Here is a 19,001-nt window from a genome sequence, read left to right on the forward strand (position 1 = left end):
ATTTTTTTATTTTGAGACACATTCACACTGCTACTCAGGCTAGAGTGCAGTGCCATGATTTTAGCTCACTGGAGCCTCAGACTTCTGTGCTTAAGTGATCCTTACACCTCAGTCTCCCGAGTAGCTGAGACTACAGGCACATGCCACCACACCCAGCTAATTTATAGCAGCTTTTAATAGCTATTACCTCTTATGGGACCATAGCCTAATTTTGCTCTGTTCTTCACTAACACATTTGTTTGTTCCCCTTGAATATTGGTTAGATTTTTTTTTCTTTCATAAGTGAATTGATTGGTGATGGCCTGAAGTCACATTCAGGAGCCTTCCTAAGGTGATGTATTAGAGGCTGATCTCACAGGAAAGAAAATATTCCCTTTTCTTGGGAGGCAAGTGACAGAGATAGAGTGCTAAAAACCTCCCCCCTCCTTCTCAACCCAAGCTGACCTTCTGCAGCCCCTTGGTACCTCTTGTTTTCTTATTTTTATAGAAAATCAATATCCCTTCTGACACAAACAATAGCTCAGAAACAAGAATAAATGGGAGAAAGCTGAGATCTCTGTCCATCACCTCTCACTTTAACTCCCCCAAACTCTTTAATTATGAGCATGCTTTGCTCCAGGTGTGTGTGTGACAGTGAAATTGCTAAATGAGGACCATTTTAACCAAAGATTGGGTGATCAATAACACTCTATAGCAGTAGCTTGTTGGATCAATAGCATTCATTATTTCATGGTTAAGGTAAGTAGCCTCCTTTGCAAGTGGAGGTCATTAATCAGGGGTTACTGAAGCCGTGGAAAAGACTATATTTGGTAGAGTGGGAATGTTGTGTTTTCCATTTTGTAAGTAGGGATGTTGCCCAAGAGCATTACTATTGCTGGAGTTGGTTGTATTGCAGTTGAGAGTATTGAATACCTTGCATAGTATGCTCATATAGATTATTAAATATTTATTCTAGCATATCTTTTGGAACAACTAAAAAAGACAGCTTGCAAGGTAGCTATGATACCGTTATATTTGAAGTTCTTTTTTTTTATTTTTTGAGACAAGTCTCACAATACCACCCTGGGTAGAGTGTGGTGGTGTCACAGCTCACAGCAACTTCGGACTCTTGGGGTTCTCTTGCCTCAACCTCCCATGTAGCTGGGACTACAGGCGCCCGCTACAATACCTGGCTATTTTGGGGTTGTAGTTGTCATTGTTGTTTGACAGGCCCTGGCTGGATTCAAACCTGCCAGCTCCAGTGTACGAGGCTGGTGTCTGAGCTGCTTGAGCTCTAGGCGCCAAACCTATATTTGAAGTTCTGTCTCTTAAAAGAAATGTCTGTCTCCTAAAAAGAGGCTACCTCTTCAAACAAATGTTAAGATTATTCTGTGTAGCTCCAAAGAAGGAACTAGAACTCAGAGATAGTTGCCTCAGTATAAAATATAACACCGCAAAAGTTAGAACTCCATGAAAATGAAGTGAATTATTTAGTAGCTAATGAGTTCTAATTCACAGGATGGATTCAAACTTGGGTTTCATGACCACTTACTGGGTTACTGTAGAGTTGAGAAGGTTGGACTGAAAGATTTCAAGTTCCCTTGCAACATTTATGTTTTCTGATTGTGTTCAGTCACAACTTGCCTCCCACCTTTAACTTCTTTTTTATTTTATTTTTTTGAGACAGAGTCTTACTTTGTCACCCTCCATAGAGTGCTCTGACATCACAGCTCACAGCAACCTCAAATTCTTGGGCTCAAGTGATTCTCTTTCCTCAGTGTCCCGAGTAGCTGGGATTATAGGCACTGCCACAACGCCCAGCTATTTTTAGAGATGGGGTCTTGCTCTTGCTCAGGCTGGTCTTGAACTTGTGAGCTCAGGCAATCATCTGCCTTGGCCTCCTCCCAGAGTGCTAGAATTACAGGCGTGAGCTACTGTCCCTGGCTAACTTCGTAGTTTAAAAGCTGTCTGACAAGCAGCCTCCACTGCCCACTGGAATACTTAAGCAAACACGAAACATTGCAGACTCACATCTCTAGAAACTTCCATTTGGCCTATTGCCAAGGTTTCTTGACAGTGTAAAGCTGATGGAACTGCAGTGAAAAATGCAATTGTGGGCCCATATTAGCAGTCCTAAGCCTGCCCTGAAGGTAGCTGGCAAGACCCTGCATCCTTTCTCTGTACTCTACACTACAGAAGTAGAGTGCCATGGACAGACGTGCCTGGTCTGTTTCAGTCAGAAAATTGGGTAGCTGCATTTTGAGGCAGTGTTGTTTCATCTTTCACTTCCCAATCAGTTTCTTTTAGTTTCTATTTAAAGGCTGGAACTCCCAGAATACACCTGGGTAGGGCAGCTTAGTATTTTCTCTGTGTGTATTTATGTTGGGAGGTGGGAGGCAGTCACAGAATGTTGAGTCCTGGAAAGTACAGTCTCCAGGAAAAAGATTTCTGTTAGCATGGGCAGAAAAGAAGAAAGTCCCATTTGTAGTACATCCTGGAAATTAGTGTTTTATCCATTTCATTTACTGAAGACTCCTGGAATGGGGCCAGAATCAGTCAGCAAGGGTTAGGAGAAGACTGATAGCAGTATAAGTTAAAAGCCTATCTGTTAACCCTGGGAATTAGGCTAGGCCTCTGGATAGCCTCTTGGCCAGTTGCAGATCTGAGAAGAGCATGTTACCCATGTCCATGGGAATTGAGAACGGGACCAAGGTAATCTATGTACCCTTTCTGTTGGCACTTATCGAAAAGAGGCCTTTGAACGAGTTCTGGAGAATAAGAGAAAAGGAACATTGTTATGAAAGTTCAAAGGAAGAACAAATCTTTGAAGATGAGTGCCAGTGGGAACCAGAGCATTTTAGAAAATCTTCATCAGGATATAAGAAAATATACTAATTTTGAAATAGGAGCAATGTAAGTCATAGAAGATAAAGATGGCTATTTGAAAACTCAATAGTTTGGGAGGAAGAATTGTAGGGAAATTAAAAAAGTAATTGAAATATTAAAATGAAGGACCGTTCACTGTGCAGAAACCTGATTTGATGGAAAACACTGGAAGCCCTCCTAGAATGCATAGGGAGGAGAGAAAATCAGATCTGAAGGACAGAGGATAGAGGCCAGTCTGTATGTAAATATTTCCAAGGGAAAAAACCTGAAGCATTGGAAAAGAATAATTTAAGCAATACAACCGAAGAGAAAAAATATTGATGAGTTGAAAAAAATTATGTCTGAAGATTAAAAAGGAAAACTTATGAAAAGAGACCTTTAAAGACCTAGGCATATTGTGGTAATGTTTTTGCATTCTGCATTGATGAATGAGCAGGTATAAAGAAAAATCTTTAAAAAGGGGATGAAAGGTGGTGCTTGTAGCTCAATGCGTAGGGCTCCGGCCACATATACCAAGACTGGTGGTTCAAACCCAGCTGGGCCTGCTAACCAACAATGACAACTGCAACAACAACAACAAAAATAGCCAGGCGTTGTGGTAGGTGCCTGTAGTCCCAGGTGCTTGGGAGGCTGAAGCAAGAGAATCACTTAAGCCCAGGAGTTTGAGGTTGCTGTGAGCTGGGATGCCACAGTATTCTACCAAGGGTGACAACTTAAGATTCTGCCTCAAAAAAAAAGGGGGAGGATGAAAATAATACCAACATTCATCCCTACAGTACTAAAGATGAGGGGCTACATTAGCCTATAGAATTTTGAGGGGGAAAAAGTTTCTTTCCTCACCCTAAATTTTATAAACAGTAAAAATATATTTCATATATAAAGGCAGCAGAAAGATATTCTCAGTTAAGCAAGTCTTAGAATGTATACTCTTTACAACTTTTTTTTTTAGTTTTTTTTTTATTGAATCATAGCTGTGTACATTAATGCAATCATGGGGTGCAGTGTGGTGTTTTCATATACATTTTGAAATACTCTCATCAAACTGGTTAACATAGCCTTCATGTCATTTTCTTAGTTATTGAGTTAAGACGTTCATACTCTGCTTTTAGAAAGATTCTCTTGTACCCTTGTAGGATAAACCATAGAAGTGACCCCTCCAATCACCCTCCCTCCACCCATCCACCCCCCCTCCCCTTCCCTCTTCCCCCTCCTCATATTCTAAGGCTATAATTAGGTTATAACATTCCTATGAAGGCTGTATGCTCTTTAAAACTTACCTTTGAAAAGGTATTTTACCTACCTGAAGATGAATCACTATTAGTACCAAGAACATGTAAGTCTTAAAAGAATGGGTGGACTTCTCCAAGGCACAGGCCTGAGCTCAGTGAGAGAATCCCACAGAAAGTCATCTCTTTGCAAATATACTTGAAGGTGCTAGTCACATTATGAACCTGTCAAACCAGAGAGATCTCTGCCTTCTTTCATGGCACCACCTGAATGAAACTGGAAAACAAACTCTTTCATTATATATTCTCATTACTTACAGGAATAATCTCGTAATTGATAGGTTTCTCTGAATAACCTCTACCTCAGTCACGTTTACTACTAGATTCAGAAGTCTGATTACATGTGGTTATGACACTACCACCGCTACCCAGGAAAAGGCAGGAAAACACAATAGTAAGAGCAAAGGTGATTGGGGGCAGTGGAATTAGGATTGACTTTTTTCTGAATTCTAAAATAATTTGTAATTTTGTTAAATGCATTATTATTTAATGGAAAAAAGTAAGAATGCTTAGTTTTTATCAATAGAATGATGATATAAGCTGTAAACTTTATTCTGTTTGCTTATTTAAAAATATACATTAGATGCAAAAGATGCCTTCACTAAGTAATTTGGTTAATAAGATCTTAAATGGGGGAGGAACAAACCTAGCTGGTGACTTATTAAGCCCAACTTTTGATTATAGGTGATAAACTAATTCTGCACCCCCTTATTGAGATGGTATAAACTGTTCTTTCAATTCTGATTATAGGTGATAAACTAATTCTGCACCTCCTTATTGAGATGGTATAAACTGTTCTTTCAATTCTAAATTTATAGTCTTCTGTGGTTAGGAACATGAACGAATTAGCAACCTCTCCATCAGAAGGTGAGCCGTGCTTTTTTCTCTCAATTGTGGGAATTCAGAGAGATTTGTTAAAACTAGAAGCTACCACTTAGGGGTTGGAGGAAGGGAATTATTTTCACAAAAGAGTTCCTAAAGATTCTGTATTATCTATTGCTGAAGAAAACATTGCCCTAAAACCTAGTAGCTCTGAACAACAAACATTTATTGTCTCCCAGTTTCCCCAGATCAGCAATCTGAGAGTGACTTGGCTGGGTTGTAGTGAAACTGTCAGCAGGGGCTGCAGTTCTCCCGAGGCTGGAGGGGGATGGAAGGATCTGCTTCCACCCTCACTCGTGTGGCTGGTGGTGGATCTCATTTCTTCATAAACCCATCTGGGTTGCACTTTCTTTTCTTGTCGCCCCTCCACTGGGCTGTCCCATCAAGACATGGTAGTTGGGGCTCAGTGCCCGTAGCACAGTGGTTATGAAGCTGACTACATGCACCGAGGCTGGCAGGTTCGAACCTGGCCTGGGCTAGCTAAACAACAATGACAAGTGCAGCAAAAAAATAGCTGGGCATTGTGGCGGGCGCCTGTAGTCCCAGCTACTTGGGAGGCTAAGGCAAGAGAAATACTTAAGCACAGCAATTTGAGGTTGCTGTGATACCACGGCACTCTACCAAGGGTGACATAGTGAGACTCTGTCTCAAAAAAAAAAAAAAAAGACATGGTAGTTGGCTTCTCCTTTGAGCAAGTGATCTGACAGAGGTGGGGAGAACCCAAGTGGGAAGCCACCTAATCTCAGAGGTGACATCCCATTACTTTTGGAGTATGCAGTTGGTTACATAGACCCTGGTACAGCATGAGAAGGACTATACCAGGTGTGAAATAAAAGGAGGCCTGGTCACTGGGAGTCATCTTGGAGGCTGGTTACCACCAATGGCTACTGACTTTCTGAAAATTTTTCCTAACTTAGTGTGTTGCAAAAGTCAGGAATAGTCTTCATAGACTGATATTTCTCAGAGCTTACTAGGAGAAGGTCTTTACTTTGGTTTCAAAGTTAGAACATTCAGAAACCATAAGGGCAAGGGAGGTGTGGTCCCTGAGAATAAATTTTGGTGTCCCCCCCCTTTTTAAAAACATTCTCACTCTGTCTCCTGGCTTGAGTACAGTGGTGTCATTATAGCTCATAGCAACCTTAAACTCCCAGGTTCAAGCAATCTTCCTGCCTCAGCCTCCCAAGTAGCTGGGACTACAGACACTGCTACACTGCCAGGCTAATTTTTCTATTTTTTATAGAGGTAGGGTATAGGGTCTTGCCCTTGCTCAGGCTGATCTTAAACTGGCTTCAACTGATCCTCCTGCCTTGGCCTCCTAGAGTGCTAGGATTATAGACATGAGCCACCGCCCCACCAGATTTTGCTGAAAATGGGTATTTGTGTTTATTTTTTTAAATTTAAGATATATCATCAAGGGAGAAATCTTCTTTCCAAAGTGAGTTTATTATTACTTAATTAGGGTTCACCAAGTATTTGTGATGTATTAGCTGATAAGGGGTAGTAATTAAAGCACAGCTAGAGTTTCAGCTGTGTCTAAAAGTTTTAAGTAGCAAAAAAGCAAAGGAACTCTCCTTCCCTAGTTCAATTAATCTGAACTTAATTAATTAATCTTCAGGAGAATGAAAATGACAAGTCTTGAAATTCAAAGATGTCTTATAAATGGATAAACATGGGATTGACTTGGTGGTAAATGAGACGAATCTATCTGCACCATCCATGTTTTATCAGCCATTCAGTGAATGCGTGGGCTTTAGACATTAAAACAGCACTGGCGCTCATTTTTATTTGCTGTGTAATGTTGAGCAAGTGGTTTAACCTCTCTAAGTCCCATTCTGTTATCTATTACATGATGTTGGTATACTTACCTTGTAGAGTTTGGGGTCAGAGAAATGTAATAGTGAGTAAAAAGTGCTTACTCTGTATTACTTGAGCTATGGTAGAGTTCAACAAATGATTTTTAAAATTTTTTTGTTTTTATTAAATCATAACTGTACATTGATGCATTTATGGGGTTCAGTATACTGATTTGATATACGATGTGAAATGCTTACATTGAACTGATTAACACATCCATCACAATTATACTCTTTTCTTAAGTTTTGAAATATATCATTGCATTATGCACATTAGATGAGGTCTCCCCAAATACCCTCCTTCTTCCCAGCTCCCCCTCCTCTTCCCTCTCTCTCTTCTTCCTATTCCTCTTCTACTTTCTGGACTATAGTTATGTTTTACCATTCCTATGAATGTGTAGGTGATTATATATTGATTTCATAGTAGTATTGAGTACATTGGATCCTTTTTTCCCATTCTTGAGATACTTTACTCAAGAAGAGTATGTTCCAGCTCCACCCAGGTAAGCATAAAAGATGTGAAGTCTCCATGTTTTTTATGGCTGCATAGTATTCCATGGTGTATATGTAGCACAATTTGTTAATCCATTCATGGGTTGATGGGCACTTGGGCTATGTCCATGTCTTGGCAATTATGAATTGGGCTGCAATAAACATTCTGGTGCAAATGTCTTTGTTGTAAAATGATTTTTGATCGTCTGGGTATATACCTAGTAGAGGAATTGCAGGATTGAATGGTAGGTCTACTTTCAGTTCCATGAGTATTCTCCAAACTTCTTTCCAAAAAGGTCATATTAGCTTGCACTCCCACCAGCAGTGTAGAAGTGTTCCCTTCTCTCCCCATCCATGCCATCAACAAATGATATTTTTGGTGTCATTACTAGGCATCTTCTATATTAATTTTTGTGGTAAACTCAGTTCAAGTACCAGTGCCCTTTCTGAGACATGTAGATTTTGACCAAGAGCAGTACCTCTCTCTTTTGGATGAAACTGAGTGTAGGAAAAATACTAGATTTCATAGGTCACATTTTTAAAAATTTTTTTGAGACAGAGTCTCACTCTGTCACCCTGGGTAGAGTACCGTGGCTTCTGGCATCCTAGCTCACACCAAACTCAAACTCTTGGGTTTAAGTGATTCTCTTACCTCAGCCTCCCAAGTAGCTGAGACTACAGGCACTCGTCACAATGCCTGGCTATTTTTTTGCTGCAGTTGTCGTTGTTGCTTTAGCTGGCTGGGGTCAGGTTTGAACCCACCAGCCTTGGTGTATGTGGCTGGCACCCTGCCCACTGAACTATGGGTACCACCTTGTTTTTTCATTTGAAGTTAAAGTAAGTTTGCCTCCCATAGAATTTGGGGGGGGGGTTGTTTGTTTTGAGATAGAGTATCACTTTGTCACTCTTGGTAGAATGCCATGCTGTCATAGCTCATAGCAACCTCAAACTCCTGGGCTCAAGTGATCCTCTTGCCTCAGCCTCCTGAGTAGCTGGGACTACAGGTGCCTACCACAATGCCCAGCCATTTTTAAAGATGGGGTCTCGCTCTTGCTCAGGCTGGTCTCAAACTCCTGAGCTCAGGCAATCCACCTGCCTTGGCCTCCCAGAGTGCTGAGATTACAGACATGAGCCACTGTGCCTGGTCCATTTTATAATGAATGATATTATAATTACCAGGTAATACAATTAGTGTCCCAAATCCAGCCTTTAATTTTGTTTATGTCTTAATTAAAATGGTAGTTATGCTGCTAAAAAAGTGTGGGTACTTTTTTTTTAGCAAAAGGCCACATAGAGAAGTGTGATGTATTATTACTAGTTTTACTCCCCTGTGGATATTTTTGAGGTATTTTCTGGCTTCTAAAGTGGGATGATTTCTTCACTATCGTTGAGGTTAAATTCTAGGTTTGCACTGCCTCTTATTAATTGCAGAAAGTTCTTCATTGGTAAGCGTTCTTTTCAGGACCTCTTTAATCCCACAGACTAGACTACTAGTTCTTTATATTTAATAAAATGCTTGCATGTAGGTTGTGAGTGACATGTTTGCTAGTTTTAGTGCTAGTTGTAGCTCAGTGTCTAGTATATGATTAATACTTAATACATGCTTACTAAATGAATGAAGGTTTAGGAGAAATCCTTCTGCTTCTTTTTTATTTTATTTTATTTTTGAGACAGAGCCTCAAGCTGTCCCCCTGGGTAGAGTGCCGAGGCATCACGCTCACAGCAACCTCCAACTCTTGGGCTCAAGCAAGTCTCCTGCCTCTGCCTCCCAAGTAGCTGGGACCACAGGTGCCTGCCACAATGCCTGGCTATTTTTTGGTTTAAGCCATGATTTTTTTTTTGTTTGGCGGGCTGGGCTGGATTCGAACCTGCCACCTTAGGTGTATGTGGCTGGCGCCTTAGCCACTTGAGCCACAGGTGCCAAGCCTGCTTCTTTTTTCTGTTAGAGACGTTTTATTCTCCCAATTTAGGATTGGATTTTTTTGAATGATATATATGTTATTTATAAAGTTAATACATTTCTACTCCTTCAACATATTTTAGAAATATCCTAAGAAGACTTTTGCATGTAAACTGTTTATAGATTAGAATCTCATAAGTCATATGAGAATAGGAAATACAGAACAATTGGTGGGGCACAGACAGGAGGCATTGATGTTCCTAGGCATTGCTGGCATTTTAGGAGAAGACAAGCTGTCATTATTTCCTGCCTTTCTGGGCTTTATCTTGTTACTTTCATCTGAAGATTTAAAAGGTTGGGTTTCTGTCTTCCTGACTAAGCTTTAGAGGACCATATGTGGAGTGGACAGTATATGGGTAGGGTCACAACTTTTTCTTATGAAAATGAGCTTTTCCCCCTATTGCCTAGCAAGGCTCATAGCAAACAAGTTATAAACAAATCTGAAGGTTTTGGAATAGAAAAAAATAATTAAGAGCCTGATGTCTTTTAACTTTCAGACTTGTTTGGATCTACAAAGATGCCAAAATTAAATTGTCTTTTTGGAACGATGAGAGTTTATTTTTAACAGACTATTAAACCAAATTAGTTAAATTAACACTTTGTAGTTGATTAAATCATTATCAAAATCTCACTGATCTAATTTTTGGGGGGTGGAGAGGGGCTCCTAACTTCTGAGCCAAAAGTGAGTGAGGTATCCGCGATTGCAACTTTGGCCTATAACTTGGAAGGGGAAGCGCTTACTTCTACTTTATAGCTAGCACTGCATCTGTGCAAACATGCCATGATGCTCCCAGTTTGTCCTCAGAAAGTGCTGCTGACAATTTTGTACATATGATTACATTTTCACCTTTCCAGATGTGGGTGGAATGATGATACTTTTATATAATAAGTGTTCCTCTAGACATAGAATTTTTTTTTTTTTTTGATTAAGAAAACACGTATCTCACTTTATCAGAGTCTTAAAATCCCGGTGATATTTCTGTGACATCATTACCATTACTCCAGTTAACTACATATAGGAAACTCTTTTAGACAAGTTCAATCCAAACCTTTTTTTCCCCAAACCTTTTCAAGAACATTGATTCTCCAGGAATGCTGTTGACAACAGTAGAAAATGTACAGTTACAGGTTGCCAACATCTTTCTTGGTCCAGTGGATATTTTTCGAGTTTGCCTCTTTTATTTAGAATTTGAGGAGAGAATGGATACAATGAAAGATCCAGGAAGAACTGTAGCTTACAGTGCTTACAGGTGGCTGGAAAATAACTGGTAGCCTTTGTGATGATGCAACTGTTTGAATATTTCATTGGAAATATTCAAGCAGAAGGACTCAGACAGTTGAGAATAGACCTTGTAATACGTGTAGAACAGAAATCAACAAACTTTCTCTGTAAAGAGACACGTACTGGACATGTAGGGCTTTGTGTGCTATCCATTCTCTATTAGAATTACTCAGTTATGTAATTGTAGTGCAAAAGGAGCCATAAAAGATGGGTAAGTGACTTATTGTGGCTGTGTTCCCATAAAACTTTACTGAAATTTGAATTTCATATTTCCATGTGTCACAAAATATTGATCTTTTGATTTTTCTTTCCTGATGACTTAAAATTGTAAAAACTATTCCAAATTCCTGGATTGTACAAACACAGGAAATGGTAGGGTAGTATCAGTCCCATGGCCTACTGTGCTTTGTAGTTCACCCTTATATCAAGAAAAAGAGCTTAAAACACTGGGAGCATCATGGCATGTTTGCACAAATGTAGTGCTAGCTATAAAGTAGGAGTAAGAACTTCCCCTTCCAAGTCATGGGCCAAAGTTGGAGTCCCGCAGCCCTCACTCACCTCTGGCTCAGAGATTATGAGCCCCTCTCTTTTTCTTTGCTGCTTTGTTTGTGAGGGAAAAATTTGCTTTATCCTTGCGGCTAGGTGAGAAAAATAAAGTAGTATGAGAGACCGTGTAATAGCGCTCAGTGGAGTCAGACCGTGAGTATTCTTTAGAAATTGCTGAACATACAAAAACACCACCATCAAGTTCAGCAGGCACAGTTCCTTAAACCCAGGAAGAACCGAGTATTTAGTGAGGATATTTTCTGGGTTTAACTGCAGAGCTCTTCAAAGGTTCTCAACCCATCAGAATCCAGCAGTGTGATTTTGTGAGACATTTCTTAGAGCAGTCCCCCAGAAAGTTTTCCCTAATCAGTACGTGAAAAATAAATGGAGGGACCTATAAGGAAGTAGGTTATATTTCATTGGTTCTTTCGGAAACGGATCTCTTGCATCTGTTATTCAGAGACAAGCTTAAGTGAGGAACGTTGCTACTTAACCAACATTTTTAGGATTTAATGTTAACAAGGTAATTTGGAAATGTTGCAAAGTACAAAATATTTTCAGATTTTTGATCCAGGAATGTAGATTGGGATTCTGGCAAGCCTATCTTCTGTAGCGTGGTAAAAATGCTTCTTTCTTGCTTTGGTTTGTTTCATCTTCCAGAGCAGGTGAAAAAAGAAATTGCCTTGTAAGGGAATACTCCAACTGTGGAAATAGCTAATACTGTAAAGGATCAAGAAATTTTTCTTAAGCTAGGTAAATCAAATTTGGAAGAAAGGCAGCATCAGAAGCAGCAGCAGAATCAATTGTGAATAATAGCTCCGTATATAAAGCTGATGGACAGAATTCTATGGGATACAATTTTATCTTAATGAATTCAAGTGGCGTTCGTTTTTATGTTTTTGTTTTTGACTTTAGTTCCTTTTTTTCAGATGAGTTTTGTCTATCTGCTTGATATGAAGGAAGACAAATTTAGAAAATGTAACTTTTGCTATATTGGGCTTTTTTCCTTTTTTCTCTTCATGGCTTTTTCTTTGCTGCTTTGTTAATGAGGGAAAAACGTGAGAGACGCTCCATGCCTTCCATTTGGATAGCTTTATTTGAAACTGATAGTTAGCAATATTTAAAAATAAAATTGGCACTGTTTGAAGAGAGCAACCTTGATGCTGATACTGATGTTGGCAATTTTCAGAGTATACTGTGAATCATCAGACTTGAGTAACACTAGGAATATTTTTTTTTTGGTAGAGTGACATAGTGTCATAGCTCACAGCAACCTTAAACTCTTGAGCTCAAAGTGATTCTCTTGTGTCAGCCTCCTTGGTAGCTGGGATTACAGGTGCCCCCCATAATGCCTGGCTATTTTTAGAGATGGGGCCCTCACTCTTGCTCAGGCTGGTTTCCAACTCCTGAGCTTAGACAATCCACCTGCCTCAGCCTCCCAGAGTGCTAGGATTACAGGTGTGAGCCACCTACTAGTAAAAATTGTTGGCTCTTTATATGGTTCATTGTTTTTATTGCCCATCTGAGTTTGCTCTGAAAGGAATCAGAATATGCCACCCTGAATTATGCCACATTGGCATAAGGATTATTTTGAGCTAAAGGCAATTGAGACTCAACAGATGTAGGAAGAGTTCTACCTTTTAGGCTTTATGTGCTTAAAATAAGGCGTGGGTTGCCCTCCTTAGACTAGGGAGAGAAGAGCTATTCTTACTGAAGATAGCTATCACCAAGATGATTATGTCTAAGTAGACTCACACAATTAACAAAAATTAGTATAAACATCTAATTGGACTTTTTCTAGAATTAAAGTTAGTGGTAATTTTCCTTAGAGTGATAACACAGAGGGGATTTATGGTAGCCCAGATACCCATCTTGATTGGTTGCAGTGAATCTCCTGTTTTTTAGAAAGTGACACATTTTAAAGATAGATTACATGAGGTACAGCGGTGCACCTAAAGTCCCAGCTATACAGGAGGCTGAGGTGAGAAGATCCCTTAAGTTCAGGCTGCAGTATGCTGTGAATATCCATTGGACTCCACCCTGGGCAATCTAGAGATCCCTTTGGTAAAAGATTACATGGTACTTCACTTCAGAAAATCCATTCTGGTATTTCAAAGAGTGGTCTCCCATAAACATTGTTTAACATTAAAACTATTTTTTCCCTTTATTCAGAAGGTAAATAAGCCCCTGAGGCTAATTGTAATTCTAACCAACCTGTTTTTTGTGAACCCCAGTGTACGTTAATAATAAAAGTTATGTACTCCTCCCCTAAAAAAATTTGTTGGTAAATTTGTAAATTTGTGTTGTTTAATATTCCAAACCAGATTGAAATTACCTTGATGAATCTTAATAAATACACTTTTAATCTTTTAGATGCTTTTAAAAGTACTTTGAAATGTAAGTAAAAATTTCAGAATTCTCTTTTATTTCTTTTATTTTTGGGGAAAATAAGTGATATAGCTTCTCTGTGAAATTTACATCTCTTACTAGCTAATGGCTGGAGTGAAATTATGGCAGCGTGGAATCTTTCCATTTGAAAACCAGAATAAGAACACATAGTGCTTTGCTTTCGACTGGAGCTGATGAGTTCTCTCATGTCTTTCTCTTTTTTCAGTGAAACCAGCAGTGTGTGTAGCAGCAGTGATGCTGGGCTCTTTACCAATGATGAAGGACGACAAGGTAGTCTGGATTCCAATTTTGGGATACTAAGGTTTGGGTTTATGGGTAGATACTAATGATGACAGGTGTGACTCTCTGAGAAGATGATGGTTGTTTGAGGCAGTGGTTCTCAAACTTCAGGGCATGTAAGAGTCACTTTTGGGGAACTGTTAAAACTACAAATTCCTGAGCCTCTAGAAATCAAATGTCTATAGTTGGACCCTGGGACATGTATAGTGATTCTTAGGCAGGTATTTGAAACATTGAAAATCACTAGTTCAGGGAGTTAGAGTATTGAGCCTGAGACTTCGAGAAGTTCCTTTTTTTTAGAACCAAGAAATATATCTGGGTATTACTTTGTTTTTTGGGATTCTTATTTTCCCATTTAGAATTTAATTCTCATAAGTGATTATAGTGTTCTAGGGGAATATATTATATAAGACTTCATTCAAAGTTAAAACTTCTGCAGTTTACCATAGAACTCTATGAATAAGGTTGGTGTATGTTAATTATTAGTTCTTTATTTTTACTACCTAAACACTAAACTGAGATGCTATCATTGTAGGTACTAGAAGTTTGAACCAAGAATCTGAATATGTGGGTCTTGCTGTGACTTTGCCATTAATGAACAATATGGCCTTGAACAAATGGTGTAATTTCTTGAAAAGGCTTAGAGAATTATATTATCTGTTTCTGTGGTTAGTTTTTTCCTGGCAGCTTGGATTGCTAGTGTTAAGATGATTTCTGTCCCATTAATGAGATACCAAAGAAGAAATGAAGTACAGGCATACATTCTTCATTTACCTATTATGAGAAATGCAGATATAGCAAAAAAAATCACTCAGGAACAGCTAGTTTTGAATTGAGAAATATTTATGGGCTTTGAGCCCCCAGATTTATTTTTACCACTGAGGATGGCCTAGGGGAGGAAGTTTATTTTTGTAATAAAGATCTCAGTCTTGGAGTTACTCAGGCTTTGGGTTCAAATCCTGGCTTCATCATTTACTAAATTGAACTCGCCTTCTCTGGGCTTTAGTTGCCTTATTTGTAAGCTGTAGTTAGTGTAGGGCTTACAAGAGGTCACATGTTTGTGGATTTTTGGCATGAATCCTGGTAGGTTGTAAGAGCTTAGTAAGTGGTAACTTTTTTAGTTTTCACTGTTAAAGCAGTCCAGTCTGACACAGTATAACATTTATGTAAAACTAAGTTGATGTCTCAGTTTTCATTATAATATGGATTAAAAAGAAGGACCACCAGAACAATTTTTTTGAACTTTGATTTATTTAAAGGTATAATCAAAACTATAGCACTAGGAATCATCCTCCCATTTGACTTTTCTTAGGTGTGTTAAAGTTGCAGCTTATGATGTGGTCTCTTTACTTTAGGAGACGATGAGCAGAGTGATTGGTTCTATGAAGGAGAATGTGTCCCAGGATTCACTGTCCCAAACCTCCTGCCCAAGTGGGCTCCTGATCATTGTTCTGAGGTAGAAAGAATGGATTCCGGGCTGGATAAACTCTCAGATTCCACATTCCTTTTACCATCTCGGCCAGCTCAAAGAGGTGAGTTCTGAGGTGATCAAGCACTTTGTGCTTTTGTGGTACTCTTTAGGCAGAAGAATCATCCCATAGCAAACATGCCTCTATGTGTATTAACCATCTGAATTTTGGAGCTAGTCCAGCGATTTTCTGTAAGATGAAAGGATGATTCTTAAGGCTTGAGGTTCTCTCCATTTCTACCTAAATCAGTCTATGGAGACTCTGGGGACACATATTAGTAGGGCATTCCTTCAGCTTGCCATTCTGATTTGTGCTAGATTTGGGAAGCCTAGCATCATGTCATAGCTGTTTATCCTGATGTGAAACTGATAGATTATTGAGTGCTCAATGGAAGCCTGAAGTATTGGATCTTATAAAAGAACAGATTTCCATAATAACATTCATAGATGAGGTATAATGGCATTTTAAAAATGGATGATTTAAAAATAATTTCTTTAAATAATTTTATTTTAATGACCATATTATTACAGACAAATATATGAGTCAGACAATTAAGTTCACAAACTCCTCCTAGAGAAAGTGCCGCATACTTCATTGCTGAATATCACTACCATCAGTCACTTTTGAGGTACTGTCCTTGGAAGCTATGCGCTGACGTCAGTGCCTAGTTCCACCCTTCAAAGCAGTTTTGGAACTCTTTTTCTGGAATGGCCGTCAGCGCTGTTGTTATACAAGCTCTGATAGTTAAGTTTGCAAAGCCATCCTGGAAAAAGTGCTGCATACTTCATTGCCGACTATCACTGTGGTCACCAGCTGGCCCAGGAGAGTGCTTAGAAGGTGACCGTAGTGATAGTCAGCAATGAGGTGTGTAGCAGTTTTTCTCAGATAAGTTTGAGAACTTAATTGTCAGATCTCATATGTCCTTTCCCTTTGCTTTTCCTTTAATTATGATGTAGCAAAGTGAGTCGAAAGAGCCTGGAACAGGGAGAAGGAAATAGAGTATAATCCTCTCTGGTACTGACTACCCAGCTCTGTGGCTGAGACAAAGCACTTAATTTCCCTGGATGACAGGATCATCACTTGTTACATAGCATTGAACAAAACTGCTTCAGAGGTTTCTCTTAGCTCTATAACTACTAGGATTCCCAGTAACCAATGATCAAGTGATTAATCAGTTATCAAGTGTTTGCTGAGCTTCTCTTGGTAATCAGAATTATACTAAGAGCTGAAATGCTTATTATGGACCTCTTATTACGGAGGATTTGTTATGATGAATTTGAGTAGTTGAAAGACTTCAGAGTATTTGGTTCTCCGTAAAGACCACTGCCAAGCTGGGGTACATTGTTTCCTTGTAATGTTTCTAACAGTTTCTTATGGACTGCTTAACTTAACACAAATAGGCCAGAATAGCAAGAGGAAACTTCAAGTGGCCTGTAATCCTACATCCAGAGACATCATGGTTAATAGTTTGGTGTGGGTTCCTCCACTTGTTCTTCGTTTATACAGAACACATATAGCAGTTAGAAAAGTGGGGTTATATTATGTATGCTGTTTTCCTCATTATTTCATAAGTGTGTTTTGGAGATAGTAACTAGCGTGTAATTTAAAATTAGAAATTGTTAATACTGCCTTACATTTATGTGGTAGTTCATTGGGTCTTCACATGTATTTCACTGGGTTTTCAAAACCACCCCGTAAGGTAGGACCGAGTGAGTGGCTATTCCTCTTTTATAGCTGAGAATATGTGGGTCAATGGTTAATGGCATGCCTAAGATCATGCTGTTAGTGGCAAAGACATGGGAATAATAAATCTTTGACACATGGCCTTGTGCTACTAGTTTATAGGTCATAAGATCCTGGGAGTAAGGTATTCAGTGTACTAGAAACACAGGATGGCTTGTGGATTTTCTGTGTTCAGTAACTGAGGCTTTTTTCTTTCTTAGGGTACCATGCTCGCTTGAATCGTCTGCCTGGAGCTGCAGCTCGATGCCTCAGAAAGGGGCGAAGAAGGCTGGTTGGAAAGGTGATAGCTCTCATGGTTTACTAGACTCGGTGGGAAGATGATATTCCCTGTGGGCTTTATTTTTGCTATTAACAATGAAAGGTGCTGCAGAACTCCCTGGAGTTAAAGAAGCCAACTGGGATATTTTGGGAGTTCACAAGAGTGAACGTGATGTAGAATATGAATGGATGCACACATAAAAGATGAAACTTAATTCAGAAGTTCTGACAAAGCAAACACTTTATAACAGTATCTATAAACCTACAGGCGTGATCTCTTGTCTTCTCTGCAACTTATGATTAATTCTATTGTGTATGTTAAAATATTCTTGGCTTCTTTATGACTCTTCTGAATTCATGATTGCATCTTTGTTCTAACTTTGGGCTTTCATCCTAGAATCCATTAAAAAAAAAATCCAAAATTGGAAAAAAGGAAAACAACAACTCTGTTAATGCATTTCAGCAGCCCCTCTTTGGCCATGTAGGAGGACTGTCTACTGTTTTTTCATTCTGACCTTTGCCAGAGACTGTGCTAGGCACTCAGCTCACTTAATCCTTCTCAAAACCTTGTAAAAAAGTTATGTTTCCATGTAGCAGATGAGGAAAACTAGGTTCAAAGAATTAAGTAATGTCTAATATTACCCAGATTAGAGTTGCAGAATAGAGATTTGAACCCAAGTCTACTTTTATCTTTAAAATTTTTTGTTTATGATTTTTATTTTTTACTCTAGCTTTGAGATTAAGAAATAGGGATGAAGGGCTCATACCCAATCAGAGAAGAGAGTTGTAGGCAAAGAGTTAGGAAGAGAGAGACATTGAGAGCATTAACTCAGTATAAGCTTTTAGAGTGCCTACTATGTGCAGGCTCTGTGCCTAGCCATGTATGTAGTGGTCAGAGCCATAGTCTGGCTACCCTCAAGGGGCTGTTGTTTTATAGTCTAATCAGGGAACTGTTTTTTAAAGTTGTAGGCATGAAAAAGAAAAGAGGCTGTTTATTTCCAGATGAATTCAAATTCTTAGTTCTTTTAAAATTCAAACTGAAGTCTCTAATTAGAAAGACATTTGATTATTGGAAGACTGTACCTTGCTCCTTTAGATCACTCATTTTACAGGAAGTAGAATGCTTGCTCTTGCTGTTCTGGGGCCCTGTTTTTAACAGAAGAGCTAGTAGGATGGAAGTACACTCGTAGAGGGAAGCAGGAGGTTGGGAGTGGGGAACAGAGAAATGGCTTTATTTTTTTTCTCTTTATTGGTTAGGCTTGACAGATAATGTTCTCCCTACGACCTGCCTTACATTCTTTCAGCTCTTATAATAAAATAAGAGCCGTCTACTTCTGTAGAAGTCAGTTCATCTTGAAGGCTCCCTTAGTTTGCCTGGAAGGGAACTAGAGCCTATTGGATGTGCAGCTAATGATTTCAAATGAATAGGATAATATTTACTTGTTTAATTCATCTTCATCACCTTAAAGGGATATTTATCATTTCTAGCAGAGGTCAGTGCTCTGCCCCCCAGCTTCTCCCTCCCCCGTCTCTCTTCTCTTTTTCTAAATTGTAATCATAAATAATGAGTTTCATTCACAGCTCCCTGCCAGCGAGCTGCTAATTACGCAAAGTACTGCTTGTAATTTACACAGTAATAAACTGTAAATTTAAACATTACGGCACTTTAAGTTAATA

General features: G+C 39.1%; 1 protein-coding gene across 3 annotated transcripts in view; it reads left to right on the forward strand.

Moving 5' to 3' along the window:
• Positions 1-19,001, forward strand: part of GPATCH2L (G-patch domain containing 2 like) — a 51,133-nt gene that overhangs the window by 6,983 nt on the left and 25,149 nt on the right. For all 3 annotated transcript variants that reach the window (XM_012803421.2, XM_012803420.2, XM_023511566.1), the window contains exons 3-5: positions 13,781-13,845; positions 15,210-15,386; positions 17,267-17,346. In XM_012803421.2, the coding sequence (XP_012658875.1) occupies positions 13,781-13,845; positions 15,210-15,386; positions 17,267-17,346 (322 nt within the window). The remainder of the gene's footprint in view (positions 1-13,780; positions 13,846-15,209; positions 15,387-17,266; positions 17,347-19,001) is intronic.

The sequence above is a fragment of the Otolemur garnettii genome, unplaced genomic scaffold (assembly GCF_000181295.1).
Source record: "Otolemur garnettii isolate 467f Iridium unplaced genomic scaffold, OtoGar3 scaffold00020, whole genome shotgun sequence".
NCBI lineage: Eukaryota > Metazoa > Chordata > Mammalia > Primates > Galagidae > Otolemur > Otolemur garnettii.